The sequence below is a fragment of the Grus americana genome, chromosome 3 (genome assembly GCF_028858705.1).
Source record: "Grus americana isolate bGruAme1 chromosome 3, bGruAme1.mat, whole genome shotgun sequence".
Classification (NCBI taxonomy): Eukaryota; Metazoa; Chordata; class Aves; order Gruiformes; family Gruidae; genus Grus; species Grus americana.
In genome coordinates this window covers 74732193-74755742 of record NC_072854.1, presented here as the reverse complement: position 1 = coordinate 74755742, position 23550 = coordinate 74732193, and the positions used below count along the sequence as shown (strand labels likewise).

The 23550-nt window shown below is 47.6% G+C and overlaps 1 protein-coding gene across 3 annotated transcripts in view; it reads right to left on the bottom strand.

Annotated features, from left to right (window-relative positions):
* The window catches only part of LOC129203904 (solute carrier family 22 member 3-like), a 31130-nt gene extending 29580 nt beyond the window's left edge, over nucleotides 1-1550 (bottom strand). For all 3 annotated transcript variants that reach the window (XM_054818852.1, XM_054818853.1, XM_054818854.1), the window contains exon 1: nucleotides 845-1550. In XM_054818852.1, the coding sequence (XP_054674827.1) occupies nucleotides 845-1258 (414 nt within the window). In that variant the 5' untranslated portion in view covers nucleotides 1259-1550. The remainder of the gene's footprint in view (nucleotides 1-844) is intronic.
* Nucleotides 1551-23550: the final 22000 nt, after the last annotated feature.

Below are 23550 nucleotides of genomic sequence, written 5' to 3'. Positions count from 1 at the left end.
AGCCAACCTCTCTAAGTACACTTCATAGTTTTCATCACTGCATCGGTGACAGTTACAGTCAGGATGACCTTAAAATACACACTCCTAGTGTGCAGCCTGTGTGCTGGAGCCAGACCACAGCACATCCATGGCATGATTAGAGATTACACACAGAATCTCCTAAGAAAGCATCTTAAATGGCCTTTTGCAGCCTCATTAAAAAGCCACTGTATTTGCCAGCACTTACCGCTGGTGTTAACAGTCTGTGGTTCTCTGACTGACATTTCAGGAAAACCTGAATGATAGCTTTGGGCAAAAATGTGTGTTTGGGTTTTTTTCTTTAGTAAGCACAATCATTTCTGCTGACTCCTGTCAGATCTCAGAAGGGCAGTCCACCACCAGTTTTTCTTATTACCTGCAGACTTAAATGTTCAGTACAGGAAATACAGAGAATGGATACTATACAGTGCAAGTGGTATCAGTCAGCTACACTTGGGGTTTACACCTCCAGAGTTGCTGGCCCAAAACTGAGCACCAGAAGCCTCAGCTGTTAAGGACTAAACTCTTTATTTTAATCTGACATTCCTTCTGCAACAGAGCAATCTCTGTGTGGGGTGTCTGGCTTTGTGTGGAGTGCTTGGCTTTGGAGAGCCACCCTTCAGATCAGCTCACTGTTCCCTAAAAGCTTGACACTGACGCTTGATCAGACTCATTGTCTGGATTTGCTTGTGATTTGGAAGGAAACAAATCTGGGAAGGAAAACCAGCCACCAAAGCAACGATCCTTGCGGTGGCAATCCCATTTTACTGCCACAATCCAGCACTGGGAAGAAAGCCACTGATTAGAGGATGGGGATTTTCCTTACCTCGCTGACGATGGATGAGTGGGGCTGTTTGTACACCCAGTTATCGTGGCATGCGGTGAGCGGCAGGTTGCCCGCGCTGTGATTGCCATAGCGGGCAAGCGGGCTGGCGCAGCTGGCAGAGGTGTCCCACACGACATCCAGCCTCTCGCACTTTCCGCTGGAGGACCCATTGCCCAAGAGCAGGGGCAGTATCGTGAAGTTTCGTTCATCTTCCAGTGTCCAGCCACATCGTTCGCTTAACTCAGCTGCCCCAGGGATCCTGCACCAGTAGTTGTCTGGTGCCTGCCCAAGGAAAACCACGCTGGCAAACAGGAAAGAAAAAGTTATGCCTGTCTGGCAAAGGAGGAAAAAGACCCTCTTTTGAAATCTTCCAAATTCCCCGGCTTCCTTCAAAACCTCATCAAAAGATGGCATGATGTGATGCGGTCTGTCCACTTGCAGCAGTCCAAGAGATGGCAGAGTTTGCTTTCACACTTCGCAACGACTTCTGGAACTTCTTATAAATACGACCGTCTCACCTTCCCTCACTCTTCTCTTCTCATGTGCACGCACGCACACACACACACACAGAGACACACGCTGGTGTGCAACGCCAGTAGCATGAGTGGAGCCGGAACGGGGCAAAGCTGCAGGCGGGCATGCAAGCGCGCACCCAAGCACGCACGCACACGGAGACTCAGGGCATGTCAAGTGGCGTGGGGCTTACACACAGCCGGGGAGGAGTGCGATTTAAAGCGCACAAACATATTGTAGGAGAGGAGGGGCGTGCATTTCCTATTCATCCCGAATGTTAAACAGATTATGTAATAAACCCAGTTAACTCCTTCAGGGCGGACGAGCCATGCATGCCAGCTCCCACCGCGGCTGCGATAAATTAATAGGTGCAGGGATAAAGCAGAGAGTTAAACGGGAAAGAGAGCAGAAGCTGTTGCAAAAAGCAGCAGTGAGTGATGCAGCCTCTCTGCGGGATGGCGGGGGCAGAAAGAAAGTTGCTTCAAAGAGAGCTATAAAGTCTTTCCTTCAGCAAATAGAAGTGAATACTGTGGCAATGTTTAATTACTTTTCCAAAGTGCTACTTCACCATCTGTACATATTTAATTTGCGAGAGTCCTTCCTTTCTATAGTGTGAATAAAGCGAGGCTCACAAACTGCGCCAGTCCAAAATCCAGGATTTTTTTCTTTAAGTTGGATCTACCTGTTCAAAAAGACTTTTATATGACCTCATTCATTTTAATTTCACAAAGTCTTCCAAATATTTAAAAGAGAAATTAACAGGTTTTCTTCCTCAAAAATGAATGGAAAACATGTTATTTCACTTTTCTGTTCAGCTGGCTGTTTGAGTGGAGGGAGAAGGGAAGAGGGAGCCAGGACTTGGGTGCATTTTGTGTGCACATGAGCACAACTTGTGCAGAATTCCCTGAATCAAATCTGATGTGCAATGGTAGGTATTTTGCACTTTGCTCAGGAGGTCCATGGCCACTCTCTTCTCTTGTGAGAAGGAGCACAGGAACAGCACCTATCGAAGATGTCTCCTGCAGTCTCCTGTCTCTGACTACCTACAGCTTTGACCACAGGCGTCTATAGTTTTGGAGCGAAGTGCAATTTCTAAACCAGATTCAGACCAAGGAAGGCTTCGATTACTATACAGACTATCTGACATGGACTTTCTAACAGACATGAAGACCGATGCTGTGGTGTGAGCTTGGCAAAGATGTGCGTTGCTAGGTAGATATGCTGCTGTGTTTGCATCAGAAGATGCTTTTGAGGGAATTTTGTTTGACTCCCAGTTACGCTGTTTTACAGTAATCAAGCTTAGATCACCTTTGGGTCCAGGTCCGTGTCTGAGGAGATGAGGCACTGTCTGACAGCTGGTTTCAAAAAGAGAAACACTTTTATCCCAACAGGGCTAACTGGGGGGCCAATCATGCTGAGATGTCAAAGGTGAGATGGTTTATCCTGGTAGCTCCCAGCGACAAGGAAGGAGATCATCCCTACAAGGACCACCACAAAGACAAATAAATGGGGACAGAGCCTGATACTCAGCCTGTGCACTGCTCTTACAGCTCTGCTCAACGGTGTATTAAACCTCCCAATAAAAAGATGTTGCTTTTATCTCTGTTGGGTATTAGTTCAATCCTGACTCATGAGGGTTAGTCACCTGTAAGCCATGTACCAATGTAGCTGTGCTCAGCATTCTACCTGTTTCAGAAACCCATTGGTGCAATTACCACAGCCACCCCTTAGCTAATCAGTGGCACTAGATCAGATTCAGCTGGGTAAGAATTCAGTCCACTATTTCAACATCGCTTCTGGAGCTACTTTCTTTCCCAAAAGAAAGCATAGTCTAGTAGCTGGTTGTCAAAATTTCACACATCTCATCCATTATGTTCTTGTCATGCACAGCGCGTGCATCGCAGTCTGCCACACCAGAAGCCAGAAAACCTAGCAGCTGAGAGAGATCAGCGCTACGGTCACGGCAGTGGACGTTTGGGAGTCTTCCTAACATTCCCCACCAGTACACTGTTGTTCATACAGGCGAAGATTCATTCAGTAAAATCAATTCAACTGTCTGGCATAGGTGATGCCAAAGGGGCCTTGGTTCCTCAATGTTCCCCATGTTTTCATTTCTCTGTCCAAAAATGGCTTATCAATATTTGTCACCATATCAGTGTGCTGCAAGACTCCAGTTTGTCAAAGAACTCTAAAATATCCCAGAGACAGATGCATGAGAGTGTGCATTAGTGCATTTATTCCACAGCAAGCAATTCCCAGCTTCCCTGAGGTTTTCCTGGAACTTCAGCTCCGCCTGCTACGAGAGCTGAACACATATAAGGACGGGAAGATGATGGGTTTGTATACAAAGCCTGCAACTGTAACCTCTTGAAAGAATGCCTTGAAATCTTTGAGGACAGATCTCAGGGTCAAACCAGCATTTTAAACATTTTATCCTATACATACAGTGAAAAATGATGCTCTTTGATACTGGGAAAGAAGCAAGGGAAGAAAGAGACAGGGAAGATGTTGACTGATGAAGAGGACAGAAGCAGTAAAAATAGATGCAGAAAAGAGAACAGAAAGGGGGGGGAGAGTGGGAAGGCAGCAAGCCAGGGAAAGAGCAGAGGCAGAAGCGGTGACGAAAGGGGAGCAGAGGAGAAAGAGATACAGAAGTACAACTAAATTACAATCATGAGCATCTTCAATTGGAGCTCTGTTTAGAAGCCCAAATGTCACAGCTATTTCGGAAACAGAATGAAAACTATGTAGTCTAGAGGGGAAAGCACATACACTTCCTGTGCACTCCTGGCACTAGGCTACCGTTTATACATGTCTGGGTGACATTTGGATCAACAGCTACTCTGACTGAATCCTGGAAAGTTATAACTTTACTGCAATACCCTGGATAACCTTTGCCAGTGCTTCAGAGAAACACTTAGAAACCTCAAAGTCCTTCCTTGAGACACTGTAAGTAGTGGTGCAGTGACATCAGCCCGTCTGCAGACACCTGAGGGCACCATCCTACATAACAGCACCATTTCCATGATAAAGTTTTGCAGAAAAGCAAGACCTCCTACAGACACATGCCTCTTGCTAAATAAAAAAGGGCCTGGGAACAAGCTTGGGCTGTAATCAACCACCCTGCCTGTTATCTCACTGCTTGATGCTGCTCCATATTGCACCAAATAAATATTCCTACCCGAGACAAATCTGCTATAGACTAGATAGCCCTAAGCAGCAGCGGTGCAAACCAGTCAGCATCACACCATCCTAGGGCCAGGACACTGCCTACACCAGTCTTCTCTTCAGCTCTCCATGCCAGGAGAAGAGGCAGGGATCTCCACAGCCATGCATTTGGGGATTATCTATACCTCTGCTAACTGGTGACCCCACAGCAGACGCTGCTGCGAGGAACCAGGCGGTAATAGCTCAAAGTATGTTGCACAGATCTTCATGGCAAAACTTGGTTCACAGCAGAAGACGGCAGGGCCCTTCGTCATTCTTCAGCACTCATTTCACCTTTCATGCACCTTCCAGCTGCATCCCGTGGGTTTGGCTCTCCTGGGCAAAAATCATTGCTCTTCCACGCTGCAGTGCAGAAGCCTGACGCCAGCCCCAGAAATACCTCATGTCCATAGAGCTCACATTGTTACAACATATCTCATTAAGAAGCCAGACTGGAAAGGATATAGGAGCTCAGTTTTGAAGATTAAATAAATATTGGATTGTTTGAGATCAGAGCAAGACCTCTTTGTAGGGCAATTAGAGATGTTTATGCTCCACTCTCCCACACATGGTACAATCACATTCCAAGTCAGGACACTAAATTACATGCAGCTTTTTCTCTGACAGTTCTTGCGCTTTGGTTTTTGTTGCTGTTGTTTTTTTTCCCTTCACGTTATTAATCTTTCTTCTTCCTCTCACCGCCCACTTTCATCTTCTTTTTTATCTCCTCCCTTCTTTTTTTTTACAGATTTCCTCTTTTTCTTTCCAAAAGGTGGCAACTCTACTCGATGGAGTATGTCCTTTCCCAGGCCTCCAGGTCAACTTAGTGAGCTGCAGGCTAACTTTGAGACATGGGAAAAGTCAATTCCAACCAACAGGGTTTCCACCTTTTGGCAATCCATGAAAGCAATGCACAATGCATTATACTCCCCTCCCTCCCTATTTCCATGGCCTTTAGGCTATTTTTACCATCTTCGTTCCAAGAACAAATATAAATAAATGTAGTTCTAGGAACTGTAGAGTACAACAACCAGGGGCATCTGTACTCATTGTAGGACAGCAGCTGAAACAGCAAGATGAAAACGGGGACACAGAGAGACAAGGGAAAATCCCAGCGAGAAAGATAAAAAGCAGAGAGTGAAAGGAAAAGCAAAACAGGAGCAAAGAGGCTACACCTGAGACAGCCCATATGTCTGTCATTTTGAGCACGTGTAGGCAAAAAATTTACAGCAGGGGAGGAAGCCATCCTCCACTTGCAGTCCATGCCCATTCTCACACCCTCAGGTTTTCCTCCTGCTGCCCCGGTGCAGAGGGTGGGGGGTACATGGGGATTAGGTGCTGGCAGCCCCTGGGGCTCCCTCAGGCTCATCCCCACCGCAGCCACCAGCAAGGGCTCCCTCCTGCTGCCCTCCTGCCCCAAGCCTCTCCTTGCACAGGCTCTTTCCGGGTGCAAAGCATCCTCTGCCACAAGGCATTGGGATCCTGATGGCTCTGCATTTTCTTACCCAAACCCAGTGCTGTTTTGCCACCATGGCACTTGCACGCTGTTCCTCTTTTCCTGTTGGAGAAGATCGGGTGCCACACATTTGGGTGCCTGCAGATAGCCTGTGTCTCTTCCCCACTGACTTTAATTCTACTTAGGGAAAGCAGCAGAAACCTGTGGCTCTCCAAGCACGTCTAGGAACACCTGCTCATCGGTATCTGAGACAGGCTGAGGAACCGCAAGGGCTCATCAACTCGTCCAAGGCCAGCTGAAGGAAAGGCAGCCAAAGGAAAAGGGGTTCCTACACACACATTTTGAAAGTCCGTATGTGGCTTCCCTCATCCTTTTCCACTTCACCCGGTCACTCTGGAGGCCAGAGAAGAGGCTGCACCGGGCTCTGCCTTCCTGTTCAGATAAATATGTCATAATCCCACAGCACGTTTGTCAGGACCCTTGCTAACAACTCAGAATAACCAAGCATTTCGGCAATGAGATAAGACAAGCCGAGTTCACCAGAGGATATTTTACACAATGGAACAAACAAGGGCTACTTCCAGAGATGGGTGTAAAGGCCTGATAAAATGAAAATGTCGTGTCCCCCCTGTGTTATCAGACAGCCATGAATCGCAAGCTCGCTTTCTCTCTCAGCCGCACCTGCCTCAAGTCCTGCCTGGAATAGACGGGGGAAATCACATCATTTTTGTTTGTGATCTCTCATGGTTGCACATTCCTCCCCTGTGACTCAGTTTCCATCAAGTTTGAAAGCAAACATTTCTAAATACTAAGAAAAGGGGTTTGTGTGAAAGTTTCCAGCCCCGTTATGTGAGAATAAAGGTGAAACTTTTATACCATATCAAGGATGGTGTCAGTGCAATGAAGACTTCTGGTGGTGTCACTCACCAGCTTTCTGCTTCCCTACCTGTTTCTGAAGTGGTACTACTTTTGTTAAAGGAAAGTTTAAAAAACCCACAAAAACCCTTGCAGAGTTTCTAATATCAGTATTTTTTATCTATTTTCATACCATTTCTCAGTTTGCTGTTATATCAAATATTCCCAACAAGCCTTTTTTGTGGCTTTTCTATTGCATATTTTTTATTGCTGAGAACTCTCAGGATCTTAGAATACCACTAAGCTGGTCAGTGTAACAAAACTGCTAGCATTCATACATACGAGAAGAAGGTAATAGAGCACTTCTAGACCACCACTGTCCATCTTATGGACAGCTTTGGGTAGAAACTGCATGACTTGGTATAGAAGACAATTCAGGTTCAAAATACCCCATGAGCCTGAATATCTAGCTGATCAAACTCCACACAGGACAATTAATACACATTTCATATCTATGTGAAAAATTATTTAGTCTCAGCAAATTCCTGTTTCTGGCTTTCCAAGATAATAACAATTTTTTTTTACCGCCACTGAAAAAGAAGCAAGATACACCTCTGCAGAAAATAAAAAAGGCGGCAGGAGTGGGGTAAATTCAGAACCACAGCAGAGATCCAGTGCACTCCAAATGCACCAGCAAAAATTCAAGTCATCCTGGAAGGATGGATGGGAACCAGTTATTCCTCAGCGCCTTTCTTTAATCTCCCTGTAGTTGTTTTTGGAAGCCCTTAGTGGTAACAATCTATTTATAGTTGACTCTGTTTTTGTAGTTTATCTCTGCTATAACATTGTGTCCTTTGTCCTAACTGCACAATACCAACCCAAAGGAATTCTTTACAGCTGGCTTCTCACCTCTTGATTAGCCTGCTTTATTAATAGGAAGAGGGACCAGGCCACTTTCATCAGGCCGCTTAGCTGGGTGTACACCCTCACTGTTTGTGATCCAGCACCTAGCACGCTACTTAAAATGGGCATTTCTGGATACGTGGACGTACCACAGGGTACTTCGATTGCTCAGTACTTTAACTTTTTTTAATGCTTATTTGCTTTTAAATGTTAGTAAATTTATTACATAGGATTTGTTATATTTTCCCTTCCCTAGTAAATGTTCCTGAGTGTATTTAAGAAAAAAATACAAAGATGTAAATATGTGATGTGGAAACGCAAAGCAAGAATGATTCAACAAACATTCGAAAATCACGGAAATGTTTACATTGGTGTGAGATCCTGAAATCCTGTGCAACCAAATGAGCTGAAACGAAGGCCAGTTCAAGCTGTTTCTGAAAATACTGCATCATGTGTATCCGTTTTCCCATGAAACAATCCTGCAGTGACTGGATGGAAAGTCTAACACCTGCACCTTGGGAAGATGGACCAGACAAAATAATGCAGATGGCAGAGGGAGTCCCCAAGATGGTTGCCATATTTCTAGGCTGAGCTTTCAGTCATCAGGGTCTACAGACCAAACTCATACCCTATATAAGAGGAGTGCAGTGATCAGGAAACTCAGACAGGTGGACTGTGACAGTGTCACCACGACGCAAAGTATGGTGGCAGGTAGAAAGCCCTGGGCACCAGGAACTGGAAGGCATTGTCTGCAGAAGACTGTTCTTCCTACCATGAGGTTGCTCCCCTTGGCATCTGGTCTCAGCAGAGGGTGTGCAACCCTTGGCTTAGACCTCGTAGCTGTGCAGTAGCCAAGAGCTGGGGCTACCAAATGATGAAGGGACATCATCAACCACAGACAAGTGATGGGACCATCACTCCCCCACCTAGCTCCATGCTGGCCAGCTGCAGTGGAACAGGGAATTGGGGACGTCTTTGAAAGTCTGGGAGAGTGCCATATTCTGCCGTGGTGGGTGGCCTTCCCTGGGGGCAGGCCCACCATCAGTCCTCCAGGGCAGCCAGTACTTCCAGTCCCACCTATCTGCTCCTCCATGCTGAGATGAGACAGGGAATGGACCAGTTTCAGTGAACTAGCAGCTACTGGACTAACTGCCAGCTCCTTGAAACTTAGATTTAGGAGACTAATCCAAAGATGAGCTTTATGAAAAGGTTATTTAGAGGATTAGTTCATATGGTATTTTTAGCAAAATGATAGCTGAAGAAAAGCAAAAGGGATTTACTTTGGGTTTGTTTAATAAATGAAAACAGTGTTACCATATCATTTCCATATATGCATCAGCACAGCTGCTGGCACCATCCTGACCCCTCAAATAACTACCCCCCTCCAGCGCTGTGTACAATAACAAACTGTGCCTGGGCCAGCGGAGCCAAGGAGACATTTATGCTCCGGCACAGCGAGCAGGCACAAGTATGGACCTCTTCCTCTCCTCATCTTCAGCAGGGCTGTGGGCCTCACCACCTTCCCATGGGAGCGAGGGGGAGCGGAGCCCATCCCAGCCCCGCTGCCCATGTGGCACAGGCTGGCAGAGCAGGGGTGCAAGGTGATGCACGTGTCGGAGCAGTTTGTGCACCCGAGCATGGCTGTCTGTCATGCACCTCATGCTTTGCAGGCCCTGGCTTTCACCCTCCCAGGCCTTATCCCAGCTTGGTGGGGGCTTAAAGGCATCTTCACCAACTTCCATCCACAATCATTTTCCAAAGGGATGGCTGACAATTTTGCTCCAGACAGGGCAGCCTTAGCACAACTAACATGGGAAAAAAGTTTCTCTCTCTCTCTCTCTCTCTCTCTCTCTCTTCCTTCCTTTCAGCAATATGATTTGAATGGCAATTTATTCTAAAGTACCAGGAATACGTCATTCTCATTTTTCTTGGTAACGGCTTTTGCTCGAAGGGGTGGCACTAGTTAAGCAATAAGTCAGCTTTCAGCAAGGAAGCCTCTTGTTTATCTTCTGGAATCTATGGTCTTCCCAGCTAATCCTTTGCTGATTTTTCTATGTTCAGGGAAGTTTCTCCCTTGGTTTCCCCACCACATCGTGCTTTGTTCTTATTTTATTCTGCTCCACTTCAATTTCCCCTCCTCTGAGAATAAGTCTTTCAGGCAAGTCCAGTCTTTGCCTGAAGAAATCAATAAACTTGAAAAACACTGTGTACAATATAAGAAATCCCTCCTCCTATAATTCTCACATTCCATAAAGCCATCAGTCCAGGGGGAAACACTGGCCTTGTGAGCTACATAAGGAAGCCTAGGACCTTGCAACCACAGTCCTAGCTGTGATCCCTGTTAGTTCATACTGCGCCAAGAATTTTTAAAGATTCATTAACTTAGACCATGTCCAGCCTTCTGTGTACAAAGGCTGCAGAATTTTTGCCAGGAGAGGATTAAAGCATATTCTTAAGAAGAATATTTTAAGAGGCAATGGGCACAAACTGAAACACAGGAGGTTCCCTCTGAACATCAGGAAACACTTTTTTACTGTGAGGGTGACTGACCCCTAGCACAGGCTGCCCAGAGAGGTTGTGGAGTCTCCATCCTTGGAGATACTCAAAACCTGTCTGGACATGGCCCTAGGCAACCTGTTCTAGGTGGCTCTGCTTGAGCAAGGGGAGTTGGACCAGATGATCTTCATAGGTGCCTTCCAACTTCAACCAGTCAGTGATGATTCTGTGTTTCCTTTTCCCTGCAAAGCTCCAAGCAACCGCAGCCCACCTTACCTGTGCTAAGCCATTCCCCTCACTGCTGCTGGGAAACAAAGTCAAGCTGAATTTGTATAACTTCAGCTCTGTTTTCTTATGCCTTTGTCAGAAAATACCGTGTGTGTGTGTGCAAAAAACTGCTAGTGCCAAATAAAAAAATTATTCCCATCAGTTGCATGCTGTGGTTGTACCAAGCCAGTTTTGTTCATCAGGCCTTGGCTCTAACCTCCATGCTGCTCATAGAGATGGTGACACTAACAATACCTGAGCTAGACTAACCTGTGTTCACCTCCAGGCTGTTATGGCTAACTTGTTCTGTTGAGGCATGCAGGCCAACCCTGACCTGTACCTACACAAACAAAATAACTGCATGAGAAAGTATAAGGTAACAACATGAGAAACTGCAGAAAAGAGAAGCATGAAGTGTATGATGAAAGGGAAGCAGTAGCTTAAAGGAATTGCTGACCCAGGTAGAAAATATGGAGGCTGTACTGTATGCTATCATACCACAGATACCAGATACCACTGTAAAACCAGCAAAACTGGGGGCAAGGGGTTAAGAGCAAACAGGGCAGTCTGGGAGGGGATGACAATGGTAATGGGAAAGAGCTTGGGAGGAGAATGGCGCTGTCTGCTGCTGGTTTGCCCTGGTGCGGGCTGGCTGCCTGGCTCCGCTCACCCTCGGCAGGTGTCCTCGGTTTCTTCTTGTCCCAGGCTGGTACTTGCTGCAGCCTCTGCCTCTCTCCCTGCCTGCAGATGGGTTTGGCCGTCGGATGCTTTGCTGAGAGCAAAGAGCAGCTTGTGGAGCAATGACCTGTTTAAAGCACAATGAACCCACGTGAGCTGGGCAAGTGGAAAGGTGTGCAAAGCAGGCACAGAGGGAAAGGAGAGGGAAGAGGTTAGCTGGCACAATGATCATGCAGGGCCAGGTCCCCATGGGAGAGCTGCTGAGCTCCTCTGGTGGCCCCACAGCTCTGCTGGCCCTGAGGAGACGTGGAAGAGCTGGGACTAGTGAGGGGGCAGGGGCAGGGGAGAAAGCGGTTAGATCCTCACCAAAGGGCTGGAGAGGAGAAGGGCTTCCTGGTGGGCTAAGGGCAGGAGACAGCCTTGTCCCTCGGTCCTCCCTGGGGACAGCTGAGCAGGCAGCTTGACTGTCAGCATTGTGGTGACGAGCCACGGCCTCAGGGCAGAAAAAAATCTGTCTTCATCAAAGCCACAAGTGTCCACAGGGTCTTTCCAGCACTGTCACTGCAGAGTGTATTTCAGAAGAAGCTGGCCTCCTGTGCAGGGAAAAATGACATCAGAGGCATGGCAGGGAAGCTGCTGTCCCAGATAGCACCCAGCATCTTGCTGTGTGCTGCTGCAGTGTCCGTGACACGGTGGCCAAGGTCAGGTGTGCAGCTGATGCTCACCTGATGGAAGTGGGTTTCCCTTTACCACTCATTTTTCTCAGAGGATTAAACTAACATTCTGTGTGTGTGTCTACACGTGTGTGCACGCACCTTTGGCCAAGGCTCGTTGAGGTTCAGTGGTGCCACAACTGTTGGCTGGCAGTGGCAGCGGGCAGTGGCCAGGCCAGGTCATGGCAAGGTGGCGCAGGCTGCTCCCGAGGGGCAGCCGAAGTGACGGTTTGAGCGCGGAGGCCTGATGCAAGATGAGGCCTGAGGCAAAGGTCCCTGGCTAGAAAAACTCGATCGTGAGGAGTGTTTGCAGAAGAAGCAGGAATGCAAGGCACTGAGCTTGAATGGGGACACGGTGCATGGGCAGTGCAACCCCAGGATCAAGGAACAAAACGAGGACGCGCCAAGTCATGTCTTTCTAACAGCAAAACCTTCAGCACATCGCACTCGCAACTCACAGGGAGCTGTGAGGATGGGAGCGGGGGTTTGTCTCGCCGGCTGTCACTGCAGCGGGTACCGCCTGGGCACAGGCTACTGCCAGCTGCCATGCCGGGGGAGCAGGGACGTCCTGTCCCCAGGAGGGGACCAAAAGCAGTCACAGGAGTGAGGGGAAATACAACTGCTTGTCCAGTGGCTGTCACTCTCAGGTACAGACGAGCAATGGTGAAAATCAGCATCACTGACTGTTAATGCAGAACTAATAATGCCACCGCCTCCACAGGGCATCTGTGGGGACGTGGCGTTCCTGTGCCCTCACATTCAGCCCGCAGCACTGATCTTTCCCGGCACCTGCTTAGAAAACTTTGGCTCATTTCTTTGGAGCTTCTGAAACTTTTCAGATGTTTTTCAGCTTCTCGCTTGCTATGCAGGAGTTTTATTTAGCAGATTTAGAGGCTATTTTTTTTAAGATTATTTTTTCATAGAGTTCACTGTGCCTGGAAATCCCAAGAAAACCACAGCGCAGATAGAAGTTTAAACAAAGTTCTTGCATGCTATTATCTGACTTAAAAGCTTTTCTCTTAACAGTTGCAACCTGTAATTATCTAAGAGCACACACAAGTGTTACAGGATGTTCTTGATAAGATCAGAGTTTGAGAGCCTGCAGTGTGTTTTTTTCCTGCTTGGTAACTGTCAGATTTGTTTTGCATTGGGCACGGCTTGGCAGTCTGTTGGCAGCGCAGATCAGCCCGGCAGAGCACCGCAGAGTACATCCACTCCAGGACCAGCCTGGAAAGGAGTCTCTGCTGAGGTCTACATACCTAGTTGGACCTACCCTGCCCAAACTCATTGAAGCAGACTCTCTCTCCTGCTGGGCATGGCCCTCAGTAGCTGAATTTCTGTCTGCTGTTCCCCTTGTTCCTGTGGAGTTCAAGAAAACAATGTTTCTCAAGAAGTGAAGCCCACATATCCCAGATACCAGACACGCCTGATGCACAGGAGTGTTCATGCAATGAGGAGCAGTGGCAGGCACGGAGGCTCTGGGCAGCATGGCCGTAGGGCTCCTAGTGCTGGGTAAAAATGATGCAAAACACTGAGCTGGCATAAATGTGCTCAGCTGATTATGGTTTGTCCAGAAAGTATTAAAGAGACCACCTAGCAGTATCTGTGCTGGCTGAGGTCCCTCACTGTATGTTGACTTGAGTGTCACTTGTTATCCTGGGGCTGGCCTTGAAACCAATGTACAAGCATTAAGTTGGCATAGACCCTATGTCATGTGCACTAATTCAAAAGAAACATTTGTTTGCCTCCAGGTGATTCAGATCAACCTTGTGTGCTGTGTGACCTGGGAACCAGCACTGGTGTTACTGGTATGGGACAATTTTGCTGCAGGTCGCAGCGGAGACATACCCTGAGATAGGCGGAAAAGCTGAGATCACTGCATCTTCTGCTGTAACTGAGGGGCAGATGCAGTTATATATTAATGTTGCTGTGATGTCACCACAGCCTGGCCCAAAAATGTATGTAACAGCACATACTGCATCACACGTATGACTAAGAATAGTCACTCACCTGGATGGTCCCCACAGGTATGACTAACCATCCTGCCCACCCACTTCCACTCTTAGGGACTCATGGAGATATATTTAATGATGATTTAGGCTCACAATTTCCTGGTATACTCATAGTCCATTTACTCTTGCATTTATGGGAGCAGCCCAATAATTCAGAAGTTATTGGGAACCTCTTGTACTGAATGGACATCTTGCTCCATAGGAGAGTCAGGACATACATGTCACAAGGTCACTCAGTCCAAAATACCTCCCTGGAGAGGAGCCTGTGCACTGTAAAACTGCCCATGCTGCTGACCCTGCCACCTCAGTCTCAGGAAACTAGAATGGGACCAGCGCTGTTTGCACGGCTGGTCATGCAGGTTGCAGGGCGGCTGTTTATCCATCACCTCCTGAGTAATGCAAGACCCTCCCTGCACACACACCGCCCCCACATACACACACATGGGGACACGCTGCTGTTCCTGTCTTGAATTTGTGACTCCTTCTGTGAATGCTTCACGCACTTTGTCCTTGTTTTTATCTTTATTTGACTTAGAGGCTGAGCTTCCGCAGTCACTTAATTAACATGCTTGACTCAATGCCTTAGTTTCAGTCCACCAAGAAGGGGTTTTCTGCAGGGAGCTCCCCTGCCTTCACTTAGACAATTCCTCCTATCTTGAGAGAGGACCCGCTCCAGCCCTACAGTGTCCCTGCACCCGATTTATGGTTCATACGTACAAAGTGCCAAGTTCAACTATCTCGTTCCATCCACACCCTTAACTGTAAAGTGGCTAGACCTTCCCATAGCTGTTTCACTTCAAAAACTGTTTGCTCAAGAGGTGACCAACCCTGCGGATGCTCAATGGCAACAGCATGATCACACTGAAGCATGTGGGCAACTTCTCAGCTACTACTGCCCCAAAGAGGATATCTAATGGCAACCATCACTGCCTCGTTGCTTCTTCCACCACCAATATCCACCCACTGTCTCATTTCTTACACTGGAGGCAGTTATCAAGGCACCTGCTGCAGCGAGGAGGGGAGCACCGAAGCCTGCTGGGCAGCACAGCAGGACAATTAGCCACTGCAGGGGAAGACTCAACCAGAAAACATTGGCCTGTTTCCTAAGTCCTGTTCCACATGGTATATGCTTGGCTTTAGCCTTGACTGCTTAGCTAGTTTCCTCGCCCTTGAATCTGACTCCCCTTACTTCTCTGACCAGCCTCTTTTAGTCTAGTTATTCCAACCAAAATTTCAGCACTCCTGGGGATAAACTGAGGCAGGGCTGTCTGCGTTCATGATGGGACTGGAGCATTCAGCCCCAATTCTCTACCAAAGGCCTTCTGCTTGTCTGTGAATGTTGGGTTTGTGTGTTCCCTTTGGATTTAAATTACTGATGCTTTCTTGTCATTGCTCCTTGGCAGCTCGCTTTATCCTTGCAGACCCTGAGAGATCATGTTTGCATTCTCTCATTTGTAGCTGCAACTGGATTTGTGCCATCAGTATGTTTCATTATCTCCCAGAAGTGTAAACAGATGTCCAAATGTTCATAAAAGCAAACCAGAAGATATCAAAACCCAAACATTTACAACACAAGCTAAGATATAGAAATAAAACTTAAGAGCAGGAGCTCTCAGTTTCTCCAGAAGGGAAGACTTAAGAACATGTACCACGACAAGTAGTGTTGGGTACCTCCTCCTTTACTGGGGCAACACCTCGCTTGCACCTGTATGGTGTCAGAGGCAGCAGACCTGAACACGGGAGCTCACAGACAAATGTGCCGTTTCTCAGCTACCAAACGGCTGGTTTTACAAGCAATTTGAACAGAAGCAATAGCTTCATTCCTCGCTGGGCAGAAAGCCCTTTTAGAAGCATAAATATCAGGGCTAATAACAATTGTGTAAACAAACATTGACAATCTGCATCACAGCTGTGTGCATATGATACTTAACTCCCCAAAGATTCCAGCTTGCAGAATATATCTGAACTCCTTTTGCATCCGGAAAAAATATACTCAAACTCAGAGGCACAAAGTCTTTCACTAAATCTGTTGCATTGATTGATCACCGATTACCATTTTTCTAGGTCAGTTTTAACTGTTTCACTGCTCTTTTTAAAAAGCACTGTGTCTGATTCCAGGCCTTCTGTCATGTGAAAAGCAATTTATAAGCACACCAGAAGGGATGAGTGTGTTTACTTACTTCGCAGAAGTGCTGAAATGGTGCTTTGACTGAGGAGTGTACAGAAAATCCAAGAATAATCTGCATAATGACACTGAAGCTGCAATCTTCTGGCAAGGTGTGGGTGAGGAGTTCTGTAATTGCCTGTCTCTCATTAGACTGCATTCACAGCAGCGATCCTAACAGCTGCATGGTGATACAGAAGGAGCAGGGCTGTCAGGAATTTAGAAAATCAGGTCTCATAATGATATGCCACTTTTTATTCTATTAGGACTGGCTTGAGACAACCCAGCGCTCCAGGTAACAGTATTTTGCTGCCTCAGGGATTGAATGGGATTTCAGCAGGGGTCAGGCCAAGGACAGGGGCTGCAGGAGGAGTCAGGGGCATCTGCGCAGGATGAGGCAGGGCAGAGAGGTGAGTTTGTGGTCTTCAAAGAGAACCAATTGGTCTTGAAGGACAAGAGCAGTCTCTCCCCATGCCCTCCTATTCGTCTCCATCTTCCCGGGGTCAGGACACTTTGCCCCAGTGCAGTCTTGTCTGACAAGACAGAGGCTCACCCTCTCTTCCACGCAGCCACCCGTCCCTGAGAGAAGCACCCCCTTCTGTCCTTCCCAGTGGGACCCCACTGGGTAGGTGCTGTCCCCACTGTGTGCAGGTGGAGAAAGGCGCATGCCGGAGCAGAGCTCCAGACAGCAGGGACCTGGGGCCCCCTGACACTGGAAACAGTGGTGGGGTGTGCTTCTCCCTTGTCACCTTGGCTCTCCTCCCAGGCTGGCCAGGGCAGCAGCTCCAGGAGCAGAGCCCCGCAGAGGTGGGAAGGGGACATCCCCCGCTCTGATCCCTGCAGGCAGGGCAGCCTCACCCCTTGCCACCACTTTTGCCCCTGCTCTGAGCTGGGTTGAGGTGCCAGGGGTGGCTTCGTGCCTCACATCATGCTGTGCAGCTGTGATGCCCTGTCTCAGCACAGCAGTATGTATGTGATTAATATGTGTGATCTAGGAATTAATGAAGCAATCACATCCGCAAGACCTTACTGCAAAAGTAAATGCTTGCAATGAACTGTGTATTAAAGTCTTGCTGAACAGAGCCAGTTCTCAGCCTTTGTAGAAATGTCAGTGTCTTTTGGCTGTCCTGACAGCAAACCTGCTTGCTACTTGCCAGTTTGCTTTTTCCTGTGTTTTTTCTTCTTCCCTTTAAAAATCACAGGCTTCCTTTAAGCTGTGCTTCACCGGCAGCCTACTTAACTCGTCTCTTCCCTCTTATTCAAGACACAGAGCAGCTCCCACTCCTGCAGGGCTGCCAGTTCAAAAGGAGCATTTATACATGGAAGAGGAGTCAATGTTCAGTGTGTTTAAACCACCCCAGAAGTGTCTATGCCTAGGCTGAGAACAGTGAAATAGATGCTGCCTCAGCCCTGGCCAGGTAACTACAGGTGCAGTTACCCAGTATGTTGCCTCTGACAGCGAAATCTACCTTCGCCACCAGCAGAAACATGTTATGCTGCAGCCTCAGTCCCCAGGTTCACTCCATCCTCACTTGTTTATCAAGTTCCTTATGTAGGATCTAGCCTGGATCAAACCTGTTCTCTTTGCACTGCTCATCTTACGTCAAGTCCTGCTACCCTTAGAGCAGGTATCAGCAGCTCACCTACGCAAAAGAAATAACAAACCTAGGACTTCGGCTGCAAGTCTTGGGGATGGGGCTTGTTCTTTCCAGCCGTACATGGCCGCTGACTAGGAAGCTGAAGCTCTGGGACCCACATGCTTCCCAGTCACATCGGTGGCTGTGATGGCAGGCTGGGTCAAGACACAAGGATAATTGCGGATGGCCTGTGCTGTCCCACCTCAGAGCTGGGAAGGCTGGTCTGGCCAGGTCCAGCCTCAGCTCTGCTGCTGGATGTAGTCACCCCCTCCAGGCAGTTCTGGGAAGAGTTTTATGAACTGGATGGGTGGGCTCAAAAAAAAATCTCTGATCAGCATTTAACAAAACCTGTGTGTTTTTCCTGCAGTGCCTAGCACACCCTCCAGGCTCTGTGCCTGTAGTTACAGGGCTGCCTGGACTCCTTTGCTCCCCTTGGTAACCTGTTATCGCTGCCCCCTTTGATAAGAGCGGCTGTGCAAACCCCAGGCGCATTGTGTGGTGACCTTGCTGTCTCCTTGGGAAGGCAGAGCAAAGCAGCAGGACCCTGGGGACCAAGGCACAGGTTCACCAGAGCCAAGCTGCCCCAAGGCCAATTCCCTTTCCCCCATCAGCTCGAACATCCCTCGCCCTGGCCTAAGCAGCTCCTCACACAGCGCTCAGGCAGCTCATGGACCCAAATACCAGTGGCACAGCAGCAGCTCAGTAGCACTCCCACCCTTGGCAAAAGCCATGCCACCTTGCACTTGCAGAAATGACATGTTCAGAGAACAAACTCCAGTAACACGTCATGCTCTATGCCTCAGCAAAAAAAGAGGAGTGAGGACTGCGCACTGAGCTGTCTTTATCATCAAGGGAAATACTCCCAGGTTGCACAATACTAAGTGGTAATTAGTGTTCAATGAGGAAATGAGCTCAAGCTGTGACTTTTGGATCTAGATGCAAATAATCAAAAACTGGAGGGTTTTTGCCGAATCTAGTGTGATTATCATCTAATAAAAATATGTTAGTAGTATTTGAGCCAACCATAAAGTACACTTTGTTTCTCTTAGTTATAAAATACGTTCTCATGGTGCAAATAAATATGAAGTGCGAACGCATGTTGTTTGAAATAACTCGACCAGCCTAAAAACAAGGTGTGTAGGCTCCCTCTATAGTCAGCTCTTAGATATCTAGCTCTCAGAGATGTCCCATGACACAAAGCTCCCATGTATCACAGACTGTTTGGCAGCCTAAATTTGTTTAAACATTTTTTGACAGGCATCTTTGTCCCAGTAGGATTCACGCAAGATCAGGTGTTGTCTGGCCACCCACAGTCAACCCCATTGTGTGCTCAGCATTTTATGCCCTGGTTAATTTGTCAGAAATGTCCCCATGTGTCAACACCTCGTCCAGATTAGCTGTGTACTGCGTGGTGTTCCAACTGCTATTAACAGCTCTGGGTGCACAGATCTGCTATTAACCACCGCTGTAGGCTCCTGCTATACATTTGGATATATATCTGGAGATATCTGTCCTTCTCTATTGACTGGACAGGCCTGGACAACAGACATGGACAACTAGCTCAGTCTAGGAGCTCAGCTTCTACATGGCTGACATTAGCTCAGGTGATGCCCTACCAAAAGCTACAAGACAGATGGTGTCCCTGTCACTACAAGGAAGGCATCCTGCTTCTTCCCTTCCCTCTCCCAGCAGCTCCCAGCCATGTGGTCCTGTCCCTTCCCTTGTGCTGGTTATTCCTTGTCGCTTCACTGACCCCTTACAACTGACTACTGCAGGATAAATCTACCCATATTATTTTCTAGGATCAGCCTCTGCCTGCTTAGCAAGTTGGCTTAATTTATGGAGTATGGGACCAACAATGGCCAGAATGGGCTGTAGGAAAGGGGATGGGGCGTGGGACCTTCACACCAAGAAATTGGACTGACTCACCCTGTCTCATTTACCTGCACCCTAATGCACAGGCAGTGAACCCCAGTGGGAGCATGACTCACTGGTTGTTTGGATGTTTCCAGTGATTCTCCACCACATTCCTTTGAACATAGTATGTCCTGCTCAGGTCCATAGTGGCACATGATTATGGCAGACAGCCTCATGACCAAAGCTCCCTGTTAAACATAGAATAATAGAATGGGCTGTGTTGTAAGGGACCTCAAAGATCACCTTGTTCCAACTCCCCTGCCAGGGGCAGGGACACCCTCCACTAGACCAGGTTGCTGAAAGCCCCACCCATTCAAGGTGAACACTTCCAGGGAGGGAGCATCCACAACTGCTCTGGGCAACCTGTTCCAGAGCCTCACCACCCTCATATGTCTTCATTATATCTAATCTAAATCTACTCTACCATTACCCCTTGTCCTATCTCTACATGCCCTTGCAAACAGTCCCTCTCCAGCTTTCCTGTAGGCCCCCTTCAGGTACTGGCAGGCTGCTATAAGGTCTCCCAGGAGCCTTCTCTTCTCGAGGCTGAACAACCCCAACACTCTCTGTCTTCATAGAAGAGGCGCTCCAGCCCTCTGATCATCTTCGTGGCCCTCCTCTGGACTCACTCCAAGAGCTCCATGTCCTTCTCATGTTGAGGGCCCCAGAGGTGGACACAATACTGCAGGTGGGGTCTCACGAGAGCAGAGTAGAGGGGCCGAATCACCTCCCTTGACCTGCTGGTCATGTTTCTTTTGGTGCAGCCCAGGATATGGTTGGCTTTCTGGGCTGCCAGTGCACATTGCTGGATCATTTTGAGCTTTTTGTCCACCAACACCCCCAAGTCCTTCTCCTCAGGGCTGCTCTCAATCTATTCTCCATCTAGCCTCTAATTGTGCTTGGGATTGCCCTGACCCACATGCAGGACCTTGCACTTGGCCTTGTTGAATTTCATGCAGTTCACACAGGCCCACCTCTCAAGCCTGTCAAGGTCCCTCTGGATGGCATCCCTTCCCTCCAGTGCGTCAACCACACCACACAGCTTGGTGTTGTTGGCAAACTTGCTGAGGGTGCACTTGATCCCATGGTCCATGCCGCCGACAAAGTTGTTAAACAGCGCTGGTCCCAGTACTGACCCCTGAGGAACACCACTTGTCACTGTTCTCCACTTGGACATTGAGCTGTTGACCGCAACTCTTTGAGTGCAACCACCGAGCCAATTCCTTATCCACCGAGTCGTCCATCCATCAAATCCATGTCTCTCCAATTTAGAGTCAAGGATGTCATGCAGGACAGTGTCAAATGCTTTGCACAAGTCCAGGTAGATGACGTCAATTGCTCTTCCCTTATCCACCAACACTGCAACCCTGTTGTAGAAGGCCACCAAATTTGTCAAGCACGATTTGCCCTTAGTGAAGCCGTGTTGCCTGTCACCGACCACCTCCTTATTTTCCATGTGCCTTAGCGTAGTTTCCAGGAGGATCAGCTCCATGATCTTGCCGGGCACAGAGGTGAGACTGACTGGCCTGTAGTTCCCTGGATCTTCCTTCTTCCCCTTTTTAAAAGCAGGGGTTATGTTTCCCCTTTTCCAGTCAATGTGAACTGCACCAGACTGCCACGACTTCTCAGATATGATGGACATCTATGCCTTTGTTATATTCACAGGAAACAGAACTGTGATAAGGTCCATATGCGTATGTAAGCACCTAATCAAAATCATTACTAAACTGTGTGGATGAAAGAATGACTCACTAGAAGGAATTCAATGCAGAAATATTTACTCATGAAGGAAGGCTTGTAGGAGAACATCTCAGGAGGGACCTGAATGTAAATGTCTGTCTGAAGCATCTCTAGGAAATCGTTTTAGCGTAAATTCTCAAAGGCCTGAAAACCAGTATCTCTGAAGAGCTAGACTGTTAGATCTCTCTGCCTCAGTTTCTCAGTCTTCAGGAGTGATTTCATTAGAAGATGCTCTCAGATCTCTGAATCAGGGCTATTGTTTGACAGAAAAGAGCTATATGTACTATCATTATCAGTATGCATTGTTTTTATGGATGGATTAGACTTGTCTTGTATCTGTAATTTTGTTTCAGCAGTGCTTTAGGCTTTGCTTTGTTCACATTTCACCCAACCCTGTGAGCATAAATCTAAAGCTCAGGAAGGTCAGCGTACAGGAATGCTTACCCCAGCTTTTGGAAGGCTGACATGTTTTAAAGCAGGCATGGCAATGCTTCACTACTGTAAACTGAAGGGATTACTGATTATATGCAGTAAACCTGTCGCAGCTGACACTGTTTCACAAACTTGTCACTGCAGGGCAATACAGGGCTTCTGTCAGAGGCACAGATGCCCTCTGCTAACAGAGGTGCTCAGGCTTTGTTTACTTTGCTCCTCTGGCTGCCTCACACATTATATGCTGATTGATGTCATGCTGCATCTGTGCTAATAAATAAAATGGGCAGGCCCATTTTTTTATTGCTGGAGGCATGGGGCATGGCTTTCATCTGTATATTACATCACCAGTCAGAGTGATCTTTTCCCTTCTGCCTACCAGAAACAGCCTGTCCGGCATCACCACCCCAAACCTGCCTGGATGTTGTGAGGACTGTGCTAATGGTAGTCGGGCAAAACAGTACTAGGGAGGGCTGTAAAGATTAAGTAGGGTGGATATGGGACAGTGCTTGAGCCCCATACACAGTCCCGTTTAGTTTCTCAGCATGGATGTCACGCTGGAAAGCTGTCACGCTGCCTCCGTTCACATGTGCTCAGATCCACCATCAAAACTGCGTGAATGCTTACTCACTGCTCTGTCCTCAGTGAAATGGAAAAAAATCCTGCTGCAAAACATCTTAAAGAGATCACACTAACACACTCAGGTGTGTCCAGGTGACAAGAGTCACATGCCCTTATGTCAGTGGCACTTCAGATGCCCTTATGTTGGTGGGATGGACCGCTCAGTTCCCCTAAGACTGGTGTCGCCGTACACAGGAGGGAGTCTCGTCAGGATATTTGAGGGCAGCTCAGATGTCGGTAATGAAAACCTCTCGACATTATGCAATATCTGAAGCTATTCAGTGGTCACTCCCACTGTAGGACAATACTTTGCTTACTGGCAATACAAGAGAATACTCAAGTGACACTGGGGGTTTTCCAAGAGAAAGAATATCAATTTGCCTCAAAAGCAGAGACAGAACCTTCTGCCAGCATAACTGGTATATGAACACAACACTTGCAACGGTCTTCCTTCTCGCTCTCCCCAGCATGAAACTACACTAGGCAGAATCAGGAAAGGGAGTAAAGCAGATTTCTAGGATGCTTTATGCACTTCTTGTTGCACTTAATTTGGTTTTGGCTGAGCCAGGTTCTATCTGTTAACAAATGCATCAAATATGTGCACTGCTGAGTAGTCTGTGTGCAGGCGGGTGCAGGTTTAAAAGCTGCTAGTGCAGTGCGTTCCTAGAGCGTTAACAGGGGGAGGAGCCCACTCCCTCCTTCTGATGTAAACCAGACCTGAACAGAGATAGGTAAACAGTTTAGTTGTAAACAGTCAAAGGTCTGGTCTTTTCTTAGCTTGGAGAGATGTTTATTACTAAGTAGCAGTGCCATTTGTGATTCTTGATGGTTCCTAGGTACGCCGGTTGTTGTAACTCAACAGGGCTTTTTATTAATAGCCCTGTAAGATATCACGTTACTTATCACCTCTGTTTTCCTCCAAAGTTCATCATTTAGTTTTGTGCTTCATAGAACTCAGAGAGGTCACCAAGTGCTCCTCAGGGGGAAATAAACTCCCTGCTCAGGGATTCCCTTCAGAAGCACTAAACAGGCTACAAAGTCATTACAGTCTGGCTTAGAAGGGGTAATAAAACCTGTTTGCAGAAAATCTACAGG